An 18,493-nucleotide genomic window follows, 5' to 3' on the forward strand; every position below is an offset into this window, starting at 1 on the left:
CAACCAGTTGGATTCGTGAAAAGTGAGCCGTCAGATTGCTCCATCGTTTGAAGAAACTGAGAAAGCTTACAAAAATTTCGAGACAGTAAGTCGAATTGGTTTTTGGAAAATTATATCTATTTAAATCTGTTACAGATACTTCACGAGGACCATCAGCTGGAGCTCCTGGTTCTCCAATCGACCCCGACTACTGTAGTACAGTTTTTTTTTTCAAAATTCTGCATTATTGAATTTAGTTTTAATTGCTTACATTGATGATCGCTTTTTTGATACCAATAGAAAAAACACAAAATCTCCCACCCGGATTCGAACCTCCGTCCCTTTTTTCCTGTCCTTCGAATTCCCCACTACACCACATCCGCCTTCTCTGCTTCGTCATCTTCTGCAATCCCTCAGACCCGAGTTATTTCAGGAAACGCAGAAATCATAAAATGTTTCTCTATAATATAAACAAATTTCGCGATTGGTGTTCGACCGCCTGTACAAAAGTGAGTCATTTTGACGGAAATAGACTCCACACACTGAGAGAAGCCGGCAGCCGTTCACATCTACATTTTGTCTTTTTCTCTCGTTTTTTCATCCAGAATCGATTGGATTTTTGTTTTTAAATATCATCGTTTCTCGTTTTTTGAGTTTTGCGATTTTTAGCATGGTTCATCCTAAAAGTTGGTATGGATTCGATGCGAATGACCTGGTAGTGTCGAATGTTGTGGATGTGATTGGTTAGTTTACTATTTGATAGTTTACAAGAAATCCTATCAAATCCCGGTTTCCAGCTGTCGACAACACTCAAAATAATCAGCAAATGCAAACGGTTCAAGACCAAATGCAAACCAATAATCTTAAAAATCGTGAGTTTTAAAATTAAGCGAGACAAACAAGCTGAAATCTCATTTTTCAGAAATCGCTGGGCTTGAAATGACCATCGCGTTGAACAACGAAGCACTCGCGTGTCAGAATCGAGTGTTTGCGTCGATGAAGTCGAAAATTGAAGAGTTGACCAAGAGAGCCGATCACTCGGATATTGAGAAGACTTTCTGGAAGGATTGTTGGAGCGATGAAAAGAGGAAAGCTGAGGATCTTCAAGCGAAACTCGATGCGATTGTAAAAAAGGAGGAACTCAATAAGAGAATCGGTAAGCTTTTCTTTGACTGAAACCTTATTCAAAATAATTCTTAGGTATTTACGCCAATACTACACCATCTGCTCCAAATACTTCTACTATCCCGCGCCTCGAGGAAAGAAGTCAACCAGTGAAATACTTCGCATCGGCTATTGGAAGATGGTTGGTTTGGACAGGAAAGGATGAGAAGATTGAGGGGATTGGTTTGTGTCTAGATGTGATAATAGGTAACTGTGATTAGAAATTCCAGACCTTAACGACTATTTGTTCCACCCGGATAAGGAGAAGACAGTCCCACAGGTGGTTCGTAAGGCGCCGAACCTCCGACAGATGTTTGGTATCTACTACAACACCGCGCACCAGGGCAGTGACGTTTCTGCTGGTAAGACAATCCTAATAGCTCCATGGAGCTAGGACGAGAATCCGTCCATCACAATCACAAATTCATTTCAGAAACCGCCTACAAAAACCTCTCCAAAGACGACATGGACGAGTGGTACCGTAAGGCGAACATCCTGAAGATCTGGCAGGATGATCAAATCAAGCAAGGAATGGTCAAGATTGTGGAACTCGAGAAGAAGCGCAAGGCCGTTAAGAAAGAAGACGGCAACAACGAGCCAAAAGAAAAGAAGATGAAAAAGAAGATAAAGAAGGAGATCAAGTAGTTTGTTCCTCTGTCGCCCTTTTCCACTCCGTTCCTTCTTCCTAATGTTTATCCAGTTACCGTATAATAGTTCAATAAAAAAAACCCATTAAGTCCCGTGTTTCCCACATTTAACACTCGTTTTTTCTCTCGCGTCGATGCCATTTTCTTTTTCTCTCGCTAACCATTTTTCTTACCTCCCCACTCTGTTGACGTTTCGTGTAGTTACGGGATGGTGGAGTCATGTCGTCCACCATGCCTACAGAAAGTGTCTCGAAATTTGGTCATTATGGGGTCAGTGTATTGGTCACTGTATATGTGTCACTGTACCAGGTCACCGATATATGTGACCATCTTTTTATAATTTTAATCATTTTAGGTCAAGCAATGTTCGTTTAAAACAATCTTTCGTGCTTTGGTCACGCTATTCCTGAGTCCCAGAAGCGTGAAACATATTCGAAAATTTCAAAAATTCAATTTCCCGCGCTTTTCACAAGGTGAAGGCTACGTATCGTGATCACCACTGCCTGCTGTGATGTGTACGTCGCCCCTTTTTATTTTTGTTTTTAATCAGAACGACTAGAGGGCGACCCCGCCGCTCCGCTAATCAAAATAGGAACCCTCCGTTTTAGAACTTTTGAGAACTCTAGAATGACGCAGGATTTGCTACTGACAAAGTTCATCTTCGTACAAAATTAATGCTCTAAACCGGTCTATATCCCATGCTTTAATATTTCTGAAAATCAAATTTCCCATTTCTATTACTACCCCCTAGTTAACCGCATAGTGCCCCTGGTTTTCACCAGACACAATTCTCTCCCCCTCTCTCTTTCTACCATACTCTTTTTTTTCAACCACCCCCCGCTTATGTTTATGTACCTACCGTACCCCCGTCAGTCTCTCTCTCTCTCTCTTTTCATTTTCTTCCGTCCTAAATAGAATCGAAGTCTCTTTTTCGTCCTTTCTTTCTTGATTGACCGCTATCCTTCGTGTTCACCTTTACCGCTTTTCTGTTCCGAACTTCTTGTTTTTTAATAATAAACGTTAGCATGGCTGTCATTTTTATTTCGTCTAATGGTGGCATCCGTTTCTTCCCTTATCAGTCACGTATACCGTAAATATTATTTCCAGAACAACTTGAAAGCGACTTAGTTTGAATGGAGGACAAGAATTCTTTGAATCTTGAAGCTGAGGGAGACTCTCCTCTACCTGTGATGCCAGAAGCAATTCCAGCCCAGATTTTAATTGAGGTGCAGGGGGGACATCATGGAGCTCATTCTTCTTCTCCGGATATGGGCGGTCAAGGAGCTCCAGTTTTGAACTCCACTGCTCACGATGCGACAGTTCTGGGAGAAAGTGCACTTGAATATCCAGGTATGTTCCTTGAAAAATCTTTCTATTTCATTACTCAATTTCTTATCAGATCCCATGATACCACTCCAAGATGTTGTCGCCTACGCTCAGCCATTCCTCGATCTGATCACAGAACAGAATCGTCTCAACCTAGCCGTCATTAATGCCAACAATGCTCTGTTGGAGACGGTGAAGAAACTAATGAGCGAGAGGAACGGAGAAAAGGGAAACCAAAGTAATCACCAACATAATAGCCTTCCGTGACGCAAAACAATTTTCAGACACTTTTCCCATCAACTCACTATTCCTTCCCACTCCGGTTTCGACTCAATTCAGCCCATCTGGTCTCTCCCACTTCGAGATAGCAATGAAAGTTTGGAGTGCGTGGGAGCACAAGTACGAGCAACTACCACCACTTGGTGTGTTTTTATTTAAATTTTATAATTGGTGTTTCAAATTTATATTCTGTTTTTGCCCTCGACGTCTGGTATTCGAGAAAAACGAGGTCAAGGTTTAGAGCGTTGCCTCCTCACTACCACCGACACCACTCTGCCGATAATTTTCACACGTCTTGAGGGTAATGACTTGTCAGCGGTCCAACCTTTGACCTCGTTTTTCTCGAATACCAGGCCTCGATATCAAAAACTGAATACATATTTGGAATCAGCGTTTTTTCAGCTTTCAAGTGATATATGTCTCGACCTGTAACTTCAACTCGAAACAACCTTACCATCCACTCTCATTCATTTCAGACCTCTCCGTCTTTCTATTCAATCCGGATGGAAATAAGCAGATTCCACAATCCGTCCGTAAGGTGTCCAATCGATTCCGCCTGTTTCAGCTCCACCGAAAGTCAATGGACATCAATGACAATTCATGTTAGTTGTCTTTTGTATTCTTAGTCCTTAAACATGCCTTAATTTTCAGTAAATGCCTGGAACTTTTTGAATGATGCTGGAAAAGATGAATGGGGAAGAATGGCGTACATCATCGGAACTTGGCAAGAGGAGCAAGAGAAGTTAGGGTTGATTCAGCTCATAACGGTGGGATCGCATCCCAGAACTGCTAAAGAGAAATAAGTTTACAATTTCTACTTTCTTTTTCTCTGTTCGTCACCTTGCTCTGTTTTCTTCTCCTCCTATCCCCATCCTTTCACTTTCGTTGCCCTTTCTCGACTCTCCTGTGCAAATAGAATATTACAATCCAAAATTTCTTGTGACATCTCATGTTCTTTTTCCTTCTTCTCTCAACTCTATTTCTGTTTTCAAGGTTATGCTTCATCGTGTGTTTCATTAGGTGTTTCTCATTCGAATTTCGACTTTGACGGTCATTCTCGGATGTTTTTCCTCCACTTTTCTGTCTCTCTTTTGTTTGTTTTTTTTACCTTTTTATTTCCTCTTTCATCATCAAATGTTTCAATTTGAAATCTTGACCTGCTATTGGAATTTCTTGTTGCTTAATAAAATCGGTTGTTATGGTTATGATATTTTGTTCAAACTTTTTTGGAAAAAAAAACTGAATCTAATTCCAAAAAGCCTGGATTTCTCTTTCTCTAGATTTTAAGATTACTTTCTGTATTGTGGCTCGTCCATTTCTGCTTACTAGCTCCGCCCTTTCTCCCCTTCTTAAGTAAACATAGTTTTTACCAGTTAGCAGGCAATTGCATCAAGAAAAGGTGTTTTAATGATTTTAAACATAACTCAACTCAAAATATGAAGAATCACATCAAAATAGAGGCACTAAACATACAGGGTGCGCCATAAATAGTGATATACGCAAAAAACGTTATAACTCTTTTCAAAAACATCCAAACATCGTTTCCTTTTGACAAAAAATTATTCATTCGCTACAGAAAAGATATTCAATGATGATTTTTGATCCGTCCTGCTTTCTCCTGAATTACAGCTCTCCATCTCTCTGGGTAGCTACGACCTAGGCACGGAGGTAGTTGACGACTTCAGCGTCCCATAACTTATACAGAAACTAATTCAGAGAATTCGAACCAAACTTTTTTTGTTAAGAAACTCTCTGGGTCTGATATTCCTAATTTGAAAATTTGAATAAATCACGTGTTTGCGAGATATGCACCTATTTCGACAGCCAGGTGAACTCCGGAAAATCGTCTCTGAATGACTATTAGGTATTCTTGGAACGGTGGACCGGCGCTTCGACTTTCTGAAATGTCCAGAAATGATTTTCAAAATGAAAAAAGACCAAGCAATGATTTCCAAACATGAATTAGGGTTTTGGATTAGTTTTGGTTCCTGGATGGACCAAAATGTAAAAAGTGTAGCTAATCGGGACGCTTCCGACTAAAACCGGGATTGGAGGTGGATCTGAAGTCTCATCGAGAAATTTTCTGTTCTAACAAAAAGTACATAAGTGTTTTGCTACATTCGTTTTGTTTTTAATGTTCTGGTCGGATTTTATGGTTAGTTACTTTCATGAGTAAACACAGGGATCAAATTAGTGATTTTGTGCGTGCCAAGGAAGAGCTCATGAGCTATCAACGTTCATAAAATTCTGAGTTTTTTAACTAGGATGGTGATTTTTTGAGAATACAATGAGGAAATATTCAGCTTTAATTTTATATCTCATTAAACTGTTTTGGTTGGAATTTCAGAGCCATAGACTACTTTTTTCACGCTCCGGTCCAAATTAGACCTGATCCTCTATTTGCCGGAATATGTCCAGGACGGAGCCGGAACAAATACTGTAAATATATTTTTCAAGAAAGTCTTTAATATGACAATACATTCGCTACGTTTTATTTTTCTAAAGAACTGCATTTGGGGAACTCTCACCTTCTTGAAACTCACAAAAAAGCAATTCACACACACTGATACAGTCGATGGTAGAGCTAGCTGTAGAAAAAATGCTGCCACCACCGTAAAAATGAAAATAATAATTTGTTATTTCAAAAACTGGAAAACCAAATAAAAACTGATAACAAAACATATATTTGGATGCGCCTGGAGTTCTGTGTCTGAACCAGGGCTGACCCAAACATTCATATCACTATTTATGGCGCACCCTGTATATTTAATTAGATTTCTGTATTTGAAAATGTTGTTAAAGACTTTACCTCGATACAAATATAGTTTTTTTTTTCATTCCGTGCACCTCTTTCTTTTTCTTTTCTTTTCTTTATCACCTTCATCATTTACAAAATTCATATTTTCGCAGAACTTTTGTCATCACCATGTCAGCTCACCCAATTGGGAAGAAGTCCACAGGAGATGGTCGGAGAACGGAATCGGGACAGTAGTTGGCTCAGATTCGGGTACAAACGGAGATGAAGAGGGAGAAATGCCTGATCTGAGAGTTCCGTTCTACGAGGACATCGGAGATCAGTATGGAATTCCTGTTGAGCGAGGAGGTTAACGGTTTTGACTGTTACTTTCAATGATTCGTGACGGTTTTCAGAGGGTCTTCAATATTTTGAAGCATACGAAGGATACCAAAGGTCTGTCAGTTACGGAATGCCCCAGCCGCCATTCGATAATGGTCAATTCGAATACCATGTAGATCATTCGGAACCGGTGGCAGGTAACTAATAAAAATTTAGCCGAGAAACAAACTATGATTAATATCAGAGGATCTGAAATTTGAACAACAATATCCACTGCAGAATTGGGAAGATAACCAGATGGTTGGAGTGTCATCAACTGTGGATCTTATTCATTTCCCTGGTCAAAACTACACTGTTCAGCATTATCACCAACACGGCAGAAATGATGAAGTTGTCCCTTTCGAGCAGTTTCATGCCCACCACCAAGCGACACTATCGGTGACCGAAAATCCTGCTCAGCCTCAGGTCGATGATCGATTCTTGATTAGGATGAACGGAATGGCACCAGACAAGAATACGTTGATTGCAAAGTGGATGGAATGGAAAAAGACAGTACAGAAGCACCCGATTTTGGACAGTCTTGGTAAGACTTCAATGAAAACTACTCAAGAAACTCTTATTTCATTTTCAGATCTCAGCTGTTATCTGTTTGACTGCAAAAGGAATGTAGGAGTCCCGCAGTGGAAGAAAACTGCATTCGATGGTTATAAGTTCTATCAAGCTGAAAAACAAGAATCAAAGCGTAAGTGATCGATTTAAGTTTTAAAAAAGCATTAAATTTTTCAGTTTGGAGGCAGTGTACTCATGAGAGACGAGAACTATGGAATGGAGCGGTCGCTATGCTGAAGGCATGGCAGAACCAGCAAAGGGAACTCGGGTTGATCAAGCTGTCTGGAAAATAATTGGAATGTTCAAAGTATTTTCATATTATTGTATGTAATGTGATGCTCCTCACTTTACTCTCTCACACCTTTTTTTTTAATTGTAATGCAGTTCCTTTTGTAAATTGTTGCTTCTAAGTTCCTGTGACCTGACTACTGTATGTCTTCTATCTTCTATGCATTTTTCGAGGCAAAATTATTTTATCGCCCTCTTTCCTCTTCCCTCCTGGCCAGCTCACAACAGTCAAATCAATATCCCTTTCTCTCAAAAAAACTGGCCAGCTCATATTATCTTAGCTACCTTTGAGTTTTTGTCGTTTTTTTTGCAGCTGAGAGTCATAAACCAGTTTAATCAAAATCTGACACTTTTAATCTTCATTACTCCACCAAATTATAAAAAAACCTCTTCTTGGAAAAGACTGAATAACTCACACGCAACGTGCCGTCACTTATTCTGGAGCGCATGAATGTATCACATGAGCATTACGAAAGTTACATTCTTGTTTCTCCTGTTTTCAGGAAAGTTTAAAACTTATTCTAGGTTTTGATTCCTGATTTGAAGTCAGCAAAACTTTAGATTCCAATTGATGTATCTCTAATCTTGTAGGCTCAGAATCCCTATCAAACCGTTTCTCAAATCAGCTAGCTCTTTGGCCAGGAACGTCCCAAATTTCGTTTTTTGATACTGTAGTTTTTTTAGTGATCATTGGTTCTATTCCAACAAACATACTGTGAGTCAGTCTCTCATGTTTGCATTCTTCGTTCTTTCGCGGGCCACGCCTTCTTTTTTTTTCGAGGATGTTGTAGCCTCGCCAGAATTTTGTTTTCTACTTTCTGACATTTCTTTCCTGTGAGTTCAATCTTTCTCATCTAACTTTCTCATTTTAACCATTCAACTATTACCCGATAGACCATTACGTCCCAAAGTTGTGAGAAAATGGGTTCGCCGTTTCCTGAGGTCACTTTTTTCTCATGCTCATTTCGAAAACCCAATTAAATTTAAGAGTTTCCCATAACTGATACATGAATCATATTCACTTTCTTTTCACTTTTTTTCCAAACAGCTACCACACACGTCGTTAAAATGGGGGACCGTACCATCGGTTGACCATAGTATGTTATTTGTTGGAGACGCAGACATGTCCTTCCTTCTCTTTTTCATTTCTACCCCTTTCATGCTGCTACTTCTAAGATAACTATATTCTAGTAATCGGCGAGTTCTCAAACCATTCGAATTGTTTACAACTCGCACAACGTCTAATCGAACGCCTTCTCCGATTACATCTGTCATTTTCCCACCTCTGCTCTATCAACTCAAAGAACAGTCGGCTTCCCGTCAAAGGTCAAATGTTTACATCTAGTATCGACACAGCTTTTTTCTAGGATGAACGGTCATCTGGTGACTCACAAAAGTCCTTTCTCTTTGTTCCACAAGGGCAATAATATTTTTGTTGTTTTTGTTGACAACATTTTACGAGAGTGTAGTTTGGTAATCAGAGTTGTCTAAATTGTTTCGTGGAATAAGGATAGTTGTTGGTATGTGCCAACAGAAGTTTTTGACCGATTTTCTTTTTAACACTAACTACATATAGGTATTCCGTGTCGATCTTTCTAGGTATACCTTTAATTTATTTCCCTCTTTATGTTTTATTTTCTATTTGTTACCCCTTTGTGTCATTTCAGAAACTAACCCATTTTCAGAGCTCAGAAATGTATAACTTTTTCAAAGAATACCGTGAACGTCAGGAAAAAAGAAAACAGCAAGAAGATGAGAGAAACGTGGTTGGAAATGGATTGTCGCCACCAGTTGGAGGTATAGAAATTGATGGGAATGAAAACATTGAAAACTTGCAGATGGAATGGAACGTAAGACTCAGATTGGACAAAGGGGACAGTTTGGATTCAATAATGTGAAAGCATCCGGTAGGAGTTTCGGTCCTTCTGAGATTCTACTCCTTTCCTTTCCAGCTAACCTTCCTTCTCAAAACAAGGATATGGTGCAGAGCCCAGAAAAACCGATGGATAGCAAAGAATTTATGGAGAAGAGAAGAAAGAGACGATCGGAATTTGAAATGGGCGGTGAGTTTTTTCAAATTTTTTCCTTTTACATACTATTTATGTATGTTTGAACTTGAATTTTCGAGTTTTTCACTTAAAACTACCTCTTAAACCTCAAAATGTGTCCTTTTTGACAATTTATAAAGACAAAAAATTAGTTTTTCAAGATTACGGTAACCCAGGTCGGGGGTTCGACTCCTCATGGTGAATAAAATTTCCAAAGTCAAATTTTCCGACTTCTATATATAAAATAACTCAAAAATTTATAGTTTTCAAGCTTTTTTACCCCAAAAAACGGGATTTTTCAAAAATTTGGAGTACTTGCCCCGTGGTTAAGGTAAAGGTACAAAAGATCGGGGGTTCGATCCCCGTGGTGGTCCAAACTTTTTGAATCTTTTTTCCCGTTGTTTTTAGATTTTACATGTCAAATAACCTATAAATGCGGTGTTTTGATAATTATATTATTTTCAGAAGGATCATCGAGTGGACCATTGGGACAGTTTGGGCAGAGTGGACCTATCTATGGAATGGAAGGTATTGTTGCAGAAATATGTGTACCTTATCCATCATTTTTCTGTCATTTCAGCGAAAATAATGTATAACAATGTGGAAAGTTCATCGGCATCGACATCACAAACGCCCGTTAGAAAAATCATGGGATGGCTGATGAAAGGTGAGGAAAAAAGAAAGGACAACCATAATGTAAACAATTGAGGTGACGAAATGATCAGTGGATACGAGGGGAATAGAGAGGAAAGAAGAGAAGTTGAACTTGTTCATCAAGACACTCCTAGCTCACAGAACACCAATGTGCAACAAGATTCGCCAAGCAATTCGGAATTCAGAGTCAGAGAATTGGAAGACGGTAAGTTGCTCTTACTAGGGAAGGAGTCAGTCTGGAGATATAAGACGTATATCATTGAAAAGCTGAGAAAACGGAGATTTCAAATATATGTTTCAGTTTTTTTTCAGCCAATAGTCCAAACTTTGGCCTCGTTTTTCTTAAATACCAGGCCTCGAGGGCAAAAACTGAATATATATTTGGAATCCTCGTTTTCTCATCTATCTAATGATATAGGTCATGTATTTGAATAGTCATCAATTAAAGGCCGCCGGTGCACCAAGGATTACTTATTTCATATCACTGTCCTGTTCTGCTCTAGTTTTTGGAGACCCTACCGATTCGGCGGAAGAAAATTCACGGGAAAAACTTTAGGGGAAAATGGGCTGAGTTTCAATTGCAACATCGCCGCATGGTCGCTGAAAAGATGCGCGACGATGTTGCAATTGAACTCCGCCCATTTCCTCATGAATTTTATCTCTTGAATTTTTCTTACGCGGATTCGGTGGGATCTCAGTTTTTGGCACTTTTAGTGTAATATTTCTATTCAGTGTTTGGTGGTTAAAAAAATAAGTTTCACTACTCTATAACGGTTTTGGTTTCAAAAAAGTATTTGATTTCTTTTATTTCAGAAGTCAAAAGGCTCCAGGAGAAAAACGAGGCGCTGATTGCAGAGAACGCATTGATGGTTCACTATAAAGAATCATGTTTGTCATTCTACTTCACATTTTCACATTTTTCAAAAATTGTACCACAATTTCAGATGAACTCCTCACCGCATCGACTTCCCCCATTCTAGACATTCCCGGACCTAGCTCATCGTCAGCGGCTTCTGTCAGTGTCAGTTCCCCTGTGTCTGGACCACGTAGCTTCGAAGAAGCCGTCGGTATCTATTCCAATTGGGAATTGAATACAACTAATGAGGACAAAAGATTGCTGTTGTTGATTAAGGGTGAGTCTGCAGAGTCTGATGCATGCCACGCGAAAATTTGTCGGTTAACTGATTAGGAAAACCACACTGAATATCAATGACATATAGAAAAAGGAAATAGTCAAGCCAACACTAACTAAAATTTATTTTATTTTTCAGACGCCCCTCTGTATCTGTTCAATCGTTTTGGACCACGCACCCTGCCTCAAGTTGTCTACAAGGCAACTTATGCATACGACATCTTCATGAGATGCAAGGAAAACCATAATATCCGTAAGACAACAAAACCCGCAAATCGACTTTCAACACAACACAATTTATAATTTTTAGAAGCGGAATGGAAGGACTTGAGTGAAAAGGATATGAAGGAATGGATGAAGGCGTGCCAGTTTCTTCGGAAGACGCAAAGAGCAATGGCGAAATCTGGAATTATCAGATTGATGACGTCGGCGGAGATGAAGAAGGAGTTCGGAAAAGAGCTCTGGAATGTTACCCCCAAGAAAGTAGTTCTGACAAGTTGTGTGAAAAAAGAATAACTTTACAGGTCTAAAGCTGTAATGCTGTCCCGGAATCAGTTTAATCTAGACTCATTTTCCAAACTCCATCGCCGCCTCCCTGATTCCCTCCAATTATTCCTGATATTTATTTTCCCTTCAAGACAAAACTTGCCACGCCCCTACCCCATTTTCATTCCAAACATGTGTACGGTTATTCAAACTCCGCCCTTCTTTTCGCGGTGCTTCTCACTATAAGTCTCGAGAAGAGAATCTGTGCCTAATGTGACGAAATTATATTTTCTCTTTCAATCGCCTTTCTTTTCGGTTTTTTGAAGACGGGTAGAGGGGGAGAAGAGACGCAGAGAAGCGAGAGTGTCTTTCTTCTCTGCGTCTTTTGCTTTTCTCCTCAAAGTTCATAACGTAATATCTCTAAGCCAAGCAGAGCTATCAAAAAGTTGTCAATTAATAAAACGTGTAAAATTTTGTGCTCTAAATTTTTGTAGTTGACAACTTTTTGATAGCTCTTCATGCTTTTGAAAGGGGGCGCTTCAAAGATTGTATATTATTTTCTGTCCGTTTTCCGTACAACGGTGTCATTGAACATCTTTCCTTACCCATTATCATATTAACTTTTTTTCTAATTGTCAATCGTCATGTAACTAGTCAGTCCGTCCCCATGTTCGCGTTGTCTGTTTCACAAAGTCATGATCACAAACACTGGTTTTTCATTACTTTGCTTTAAAATTGATGTTATTTTTGTATTCATTCCATGCATCCTGTATATAATTCATAGTTCATGCCGTTTCCGTTTTGAATAAATTGGTTTTTTATTTTCATTATCTGTGTTTCTTTTTTTTATAAAGGCCGGGTTCAATGTTCAGTATCTTTGCGCTGAATCGTTGCTCAATGGTGGACGTGCTCGTCTTCTTTATAGTCAGGACCTCAAACTTGGGTAATTAAACCTTTATTAAAAGATAAAAGTTAAGCTCTCGCCAGTGCTTTTATACTGGGCAGAGGCGGAGCCAGACAGGAAATGTGTAGGTGAAAGACTTCAATTAAAACAGATAGAAAGAATGATTCAAGACTAAAAGCCTATGAATCATATCCGATGGGAGCGGGGAAAAGAAAGTGGGAGATGTACAAAGTACAATCGAGCACACTCCCGGCGTTCAGAAAGAAAAGAAAGATAAAGAGATAGTTACAATTATAATTTATCTTGTGGTTGAGCTATTCCTTTGACGAAGTTGATGTAGTTGACTTTTGTCCAATTGTTTTCTTCTGTCCTGGCGGAATCATTGAACTGAATATCTCTCTGTGTAGAGAGAGGCTCCCGGCTCGCGAGTGATTGGGTTGCTGGTCCTTGATATCGCTGACCTTGATGGTAACAAAGCGTTGTCCGGAACGTTGTCCTGTCTCTGGTGGTGGTGGTGATGCGACGATATTGTTGTCCGCAATTGTTGTTTTCATCAATGGACGGCGTTGTCCTGTTGATGAGGTGATGGTGTTCTTCTGGAAGAAGTTTTTCTGATGACGTCCTTTCTTTGTCCAATTGTCCTTGATTGAACGGATCGTCGATGAGTGTCCAAAATGCTCGAGGAGATCTGTCGGTGTCCCAGCAGCATGATGACGAGAGGTGAAGTTTTGAAGATGAGTTTTTTGGCTGCATCTTCCTTCTGACTGTTCTGTTCCTTATGGGTGGAACACAGCCACAGGTGATCTTCTTCAACTGAACCATCCATCGATTTCTTCGGAATAATAGGTTCAGCCAAACCCACAGTCAGCTGGATGCACTATCGACAAACTGACAGTGGGAAATAAAACTTCATAAGAAGCTTTATTAAAAGATAAAAGATAAGCTCTCGCCAGTGCTTTTATACTGGGCAGAGGCGGAGCCAGACAGGAAATGTGTGGGTGAAAGAATTCAATTAAAACAGATAGAAAGAATGATTCAAGACTAAAAGCCTATGAATCATATCTGATGGGAGCGGGGAAAAGAAAATGGGAGATGTACAAAGTACAATCGAGCACAATCTTACTACATCCATTCGTTTTCTCGAACTGGCACTTCTTCGTTCATTCTTACACATTTTGAAACTCTTCGTCCTGATTTCTTCTCGCATAACTTCTTTATATTCAAAGCTTCGCGGATCACAGAGAATTGAACACAAAAGTCGCTCCGCCCCCTGTTACTCCCGGTATGCCTCAAAGCCACATGGGCAGAAAAAGACTGTCTGGTGTCACAAAATTTATTTTTATTGCCAGCCGTTCTCTCCTATTCCCATTTCCCGTTTTTTTCCTCTTCTGGTGTTCTTATAAGTGACGCCATAAAAATAATACAGTAATCTTTTTCACCGTATCCCTTTTGGTATTGATGTCGAACTCTGACACAACAAAAGCGCGCACAACGTCTAACCGAACACCTTCTCCGATTACATCTGTCCTTTTCCCACCTCTTCTCTATCAACTCAAAGAACAGTCGGCTTCCCGCCAAAGGTCAAATGTTTACATCTAGTAGCGAGCTCACAGCTAATTGGATGAACGATCATCTGGTGACTCAGAACAGTCTTATTCACTATTCCCAACTGTATGTCATATGCATGACCTCTGTCAATACCACGTGTCTTTTTATCTTCGTTCCCCCGCTTCCCTTTTCTGAATCTTCCCAAGCCCCTGTTGCGTCACATGTTCTCTTATACCATTCTAGAGAACCAAAAAAAAACTTTTATAGCTTTCCGTTTTTTAGGCAAATGATATTTATGGCACGGCTAGCTAGCCCTCCTCCATTTTCGTTTTGCCTTCTCCTCATTTTATCACCTTCCGTATAGTTCTATATTTTTCGTTTTTCGTTCATGTGTTTTTGAGCGTCTTGCCACTTCTATGCCACTGTATTTCAGTTGTACTCCAGCAATCTTCTTCTGAAAATAATGCAAAACGGGCACTTCTTCCACCCGTACCGCATGCAGCAGCAACAACAATACCGTCAACCGGGACAAGGTGAGAACTATAGTAAAACACAAACATATTTCATTCGAATCCTACTCTTACAGGAGACTGGAATGCGTTCCACCAACGCCAGATGCAAGTGGTGGCGGATCCAATGCCAATGCCAGACTTTAATGCTCAAAGGAGACAAGAAGAAATGGACGCATACGTCCAACGTCAAGAGGAGAGAATTCGAAAACTTCTGGAAGATCAACGTGTCAAAGACCACGGTAACTTGTTGTTTGAATAACAGAAAATTTTTTTTTAAAAAGGAACTTTACAGAAGCAGAAACTCAGAGACTTCGAAGCAACGCCATCATTGCAACTCAGAACAATGAGAAAGCAGAGTTGCAAAAGAAAAATGATGAACTGCACCGAAAAAATGCAGACCTCAATATCGATCTTGGCGTTGCTCGCCATAGAATTTCGGATCAGAATCTGAAGATCAATGCATACGAGCAAAAATTTGGAATTTTGGAATCTACAGGTTGGGCATTTTGAAAAATTTCGAAAATTTCAGAATTTTCATTCTACAATAAGTATCTTTTCTAGTTTTAAACAGAATCTTATAAAAATTACATACTCAAATTTAGTGTGATGAGAGCTTTATAAGGTCCCACCACGAAAACTACAGTAACCCATGTTGAAAGACGCATGGAGGTCGTCCAACTCAAATCTCTAGACTTGTGGGTACTCGTCATATAACTGAAATTGTGCGATAACATTGGGGAATGAGATTAGTTTTCATTTTCGTGACATTTCCTATCCCGTCTAGTTGATCCATATCACTGCCAACTGACAATAACTCACAAGGCAACTCTCACAATTACTATACTGAATAGTTTTTTCCAGAAGGAAACTCCTCATCGTTGCCGTCTGTCCCTCCGCACCACCATCGAGCTTTTCCATCCCTTCCTTCTACATCGGACAATGATATCATTGACGTTCCAGTCAATGCATTCGACGTCGTTGTCCAGTCATGGAGGCAATGGTGGTCGATACATGAAAAACCACTTCCTGGAGTCGGTAAGAACAAACAGAAACTGACTTATACTTTTACAAATCATTGTTCAGATGTTCATCACTTTGTATTCGATCCGCGAAAAACCAACGTGCTACCTCAGAGAGTGGAGAAGCCCTCCAGTAATTTGAACTTGTACCGTTTCATGTTCAAAATCAATCACAAGGGAGACAAATTGAGAGTTGGTGAGTAGCCACGAAAAAAGGAAAAAAAGAATATCATTAATAACATAATTTTCGTTTTCAGACGACGCTTGGGCTCAATTGAGCAAAGAGGAAAGATTGGAATGGAGGAACCACTGCGAGACTCTCAAAATGTGGCAGATCTACCAGATCCAGCATGGCTGGATTGTTCATAAGCGGCCGACTGTAAAGAAGGAAGTGGTCACTTATGATTATCCTGCTTGATTCATAATTATTTATTGTTTTTTCATTTTTTTTCAATAGTTCTTTCGATTTGGCATTCCCTAACTCATCATGACTCCCACATTCCTAATTGACTCCCTCCTTTCTTTCGGTTTCTTTTTCCTCATAATACAGAATCTGGTCTTTCCCCTTCTCCCAAGCCGTCATTTTCCTTGTTACTTATTTCACTTGAGAATAATTTTATGTGATGTAAGGATCTGAACCCCAGATCACTTTTTTCTTTTTTTTTGTTGTAAAACTCCTTCTGATTTGTTCCCACGTTGTCCTACCTTACTATTTACTCACTAGGTCCGATTTGTCTTGAATTTTGTTTTATTTGTCAAAATGAGTATCATTTCAAAACTGGGTTGTAAATAAATATTGTGAAATGAACACTTTTGAGATTTTAATAGGATCGCTGTAGCTTTTGAGGTACAAAATGGGAATAACCAGACTTGCCAAATATCGGCCCGGAGTCAAAAAATGTACACAATTTTTATCAAAAACTGTCAAAAAAAACTATGTGCGCTTGAGTTTTTTTTCGATATTTAAAAACAGTCAAAAATTCGACTTTTTGCAAAAAAAATCAAAAAAATTGCAAATTTTTGTACTGTGACCCGACCCGTCGCAAATCTGAAAATTACAGATTCTTCTGAAATAAATGCAGTCTTCGAAGAAATCTGAGTTTTTCTTGACTTGACTAACCCCCACCGAAACGTCACTTTTCTATTTCCTCAATTTTTTGCACCTGCTAACATTTCCTCAGTGTCTTATCAAAAGTTTATGGTCATTCAATACTACTCTCGAAGAGAAATAGACGGCAAAAGACACCGAGAGGAGGGAAAACAACCACGCGACCACTTTCGAAAATAGTCGAATTGCCAGGGGGAGAGGAGTATAAAAAGAGAAGAAGGGAAGGAATATTTCACAATTCGAAAAACTTTTCGAATATATATTTTCAATTCAATTATGATGGATCCTACTGTTTTGAAATATTCTGAACACTCCAAGCCCTCTGAATCTGCTACTACTGAATACTTCTGGAATTCCAATTCTGATACTGAAGACTCTGAAGACTCTGAACAATCTACGTCCTATTCTGATATTTTTATGGAAGACGACACTTCATCTGAGTGTTCCGAGCTATCTGAAATTGATATCGATGACGTCATTTGTGATTTCGAAGGTGATGAATCAGAGCAAAGTTTGGAAGAGATCCGAGACGAGATTGACAAGGATTTTGAGCGAATTTTAAAAGAATTGGACGATTTCGATGCAGAGTTGCTGGGAATCAAAGAGGTTTTGGCTTGAATTTTTGAGTATGTTGTTACCTGATGCTGTTTGTATATAATTTTAAATTTTCGTTAGTCTCGAAATAAGAGAAAATTTTGAAATATTCGAAAAAAAAGAAAAATGAAAACTTGTAAAAATTGAGTCGAAGTCTAAACCATTCCTTTGTATTTTCATGTTTCTTCTAATGTTTCCAATTGAATTTTGTTTTTTTTTTTCATTTTATAATCCATTAATTATTGTATGTATATCAGATCTCTCAATTTACATAATAAATGTATGATCTCAAAAATGTGTTTCGTTTTTTTTGCAAGTAATTAGCTTCCAGGTTTTAATTATCATAACATCAAAGCAATAAAATTGGATAGTGACACCAATAAAAACAGAGGCACTAGATAGCACTTTCTAGCTCACTTTTTCCTTTAGCTACACTAATTATGATGTTTCACACTAATTATGATGCTCAATCAGATTTTTTTGTTACACTCTATTGTAGTGACGTCACTCTCCATTTCCTCATCCTTACTTTGTTTCCTCAGTGTCTAATCAAAAGTTTCTGGTCATTCAATACTACTTTCTGAAGAGAAATAGACGACATAAGACACCGAGAGGAAGCTAAACAACCACGCGACCATTTTCGAAAATAGTCGAATTGTGATTTGGGGGAGGGGAGGAGTAAAAAAAGAAAAAATAAGGATATTTCACAATTCGTATTCTGATGTTTCTATGGAAGGTGACACTTCATCTGAGTGTTCCGAGGTACCTAACTGAAATTGATATCGCTGACGTCGTTTGAAATTTCAAAGATCATAAACCATAGCAAAGTTTGGAAGAGGTCCGAGATGAGATTGATAAGGCTTTCGAGCGAATTTTCAAGAAATCGGAAAAGTTTGAGTTGCTTGGAATCAAAAAAGTTTTGCCTTGAAGTTTTCAATTGTTAGAAAATTTCAATATTTTAGAAGTTATCATTGAACCTAGGGCAGTTTGCTCAATTTTTTTCCATTTTGTTTTATCAGGAACCTCAACTGCGTGTAACCCAAAAAGCACCAACAATTTGTTCTTTCTTCTTTTTGCTTTTATTTCCCGATCTAAATCAGTTCAATTTTTGCATATCTCA

The 18,493-nt window shown here is 39.0% G+C and overlaps 6 protein-coding genes across 6 annotated transcripts; all 6 read left to right on the forward strand.

Annotated features, from left to right (window-relative positions):
- Positions 1 to 649: 649 nt before the first annotated feature.
- On the forward strand, positions 650 to 1,788 carry GCK72_007009 (uncharacterized protein; the record flags this gene model as incomplete). Its single annotated transcript, XM_053725935.1, has 6 exons — positions 650 to 722; positions 777 to 851; positions 902 to 1,135; positions 1,180 to 1,326; positions 1,374 to 1,505; positions 1,577 to 1,788. The coding sequence occupies 6 exons, from the start codon at positions 650 to 652 to the stop codon at positions 1,786 to 1,788; spliced, it is 873 nt and encodes a 290-aa protein (XP_053590129.1).
- Positions 1,789 to 2,923: 1,135 nt separating this feature from the next.
- On the forward strand, positions 2,924 to 4,198 carry GCK72_007010 (uncharacterized protein; the record flags this gene model as incomplete). The annotated part of the gene is made up of 5 exons (XM_003109817.2): positions 2,924 to 3,140; positions 3,190 to 3,354; positions 3,401 to 3,538; positions 3,872 to 3,997; positions 4,047 to 4,198. The coding sequence occupies 5 exons, from the start codon at positions 2,924 to 2,926 to the stop codon at positions 4,196 to 4,198; spliced, it is 798 nt and encodes a 265-aa protein (XP_003109865.2).
- Positions 4,199 to 6,428: 2,230 nt separating this feature from the next.
- On the forward strand, positions 6,429 to 7,373 carry GCK72_007011 (uncharacterized protein; the record flags this gene model as incomplete). The annotated part of the gene is made up of 5 exons (XM_003109957.2): positions 6,429 to 6,498; positions 6,546 to 6,668; positions 6,716 to 7,054; positions 7,103 to 7,213; positions 7,258 to 7,373. The coding sequence occupies 5 exons, from the start codon at positions 6,429 to 6,431 to the stop codon at positions 7,371 to 7,373; spliced, it is 759 nt and encodes a 252-aa protein (XP_003110005.2).
- Positions 7,374 to 9,062: 1,689 nt separating this feature from the next.
- On the forward strand, positions 9,063 to 11,718 carry GCK72_007012 (uncharacterized protein; the record flags this gene model as incomplete). Its single annotated transcript, XM_053725936.1, has 9 exons — positions 9,063 to 9,165; positions 9,321 to 9,431; positions 9,882 to 9,944; positions 9,997 to 10,083; positions 10,126 to 10,275; positions 10,884 to 10,958; positions 11,015 to 11,203; positions 11,342 to 11,455; positions 11,513 to 11,718. 9 exons carry the CDS (start codon positions 9,063 to 9,065, stop codon positions 11,716 to 11,718), a joined length of 1,098 nt encoding a protein of 365 aa, XP_053590130.1.
- Positions 11,719 to 14,603: 2,885 nt separating this feature from the next.
- Positions 14,604 to 16,089, forward strand: GCK72_007013 (uncharacterized protein; the record flags this gene model as incomplete). The annotated part of the gene is made up of 6 exons (XM_053725937.1): positions 14,604 to 14,673; positions 14,727 to 14,891; positions 14,945 to 15,148; positions 15,514 to 15,687; positions 15,736 to 15,867; positions 15,929 to 16,089. The coding sequence occupies 6 exons, from the start codon at positions 14,604 to 14,606 to the stop codon at positions 16,087 to 16,089; spliced, it is 906 nt and encodes a 301-aa protein (XP_053590131.1).
- Positions 16,090 to 17,055: 966 nt separating this feature from the next.
- On the forward strand, positions 17,056 to 17,397 carry GCK72_007014 (uncharacterized protein; the record flags this gene model as incomplete). Its single annotated transcript, XM_003110185.2, has 1 exon — positions 17,056 to 17,397. One exon carries the CDS (start codon positions 17,056 to 17,058, stop codon positions 17,395 to 17,397), a length of 342 nt encoding a protein of 113 aa, XP_003110233.2.
- Between the last annotated feature and the right edge of the window lie 1,096 nt (positions 17,398 to 18,493).

Source organism: Caenorhabditis remanei, chromosome II, assembly GCF_010183535.1.
Source record: "Caenorhabditis remanei strain PX506 chromosome II, whole genome shotgun sequence".
NCBI lineage: Eukaryota > Metazoa > Nematoda > Chromadorea > Rhabditida > Rhabditidae > Caenorhabditis > Caenorhabditis remanei.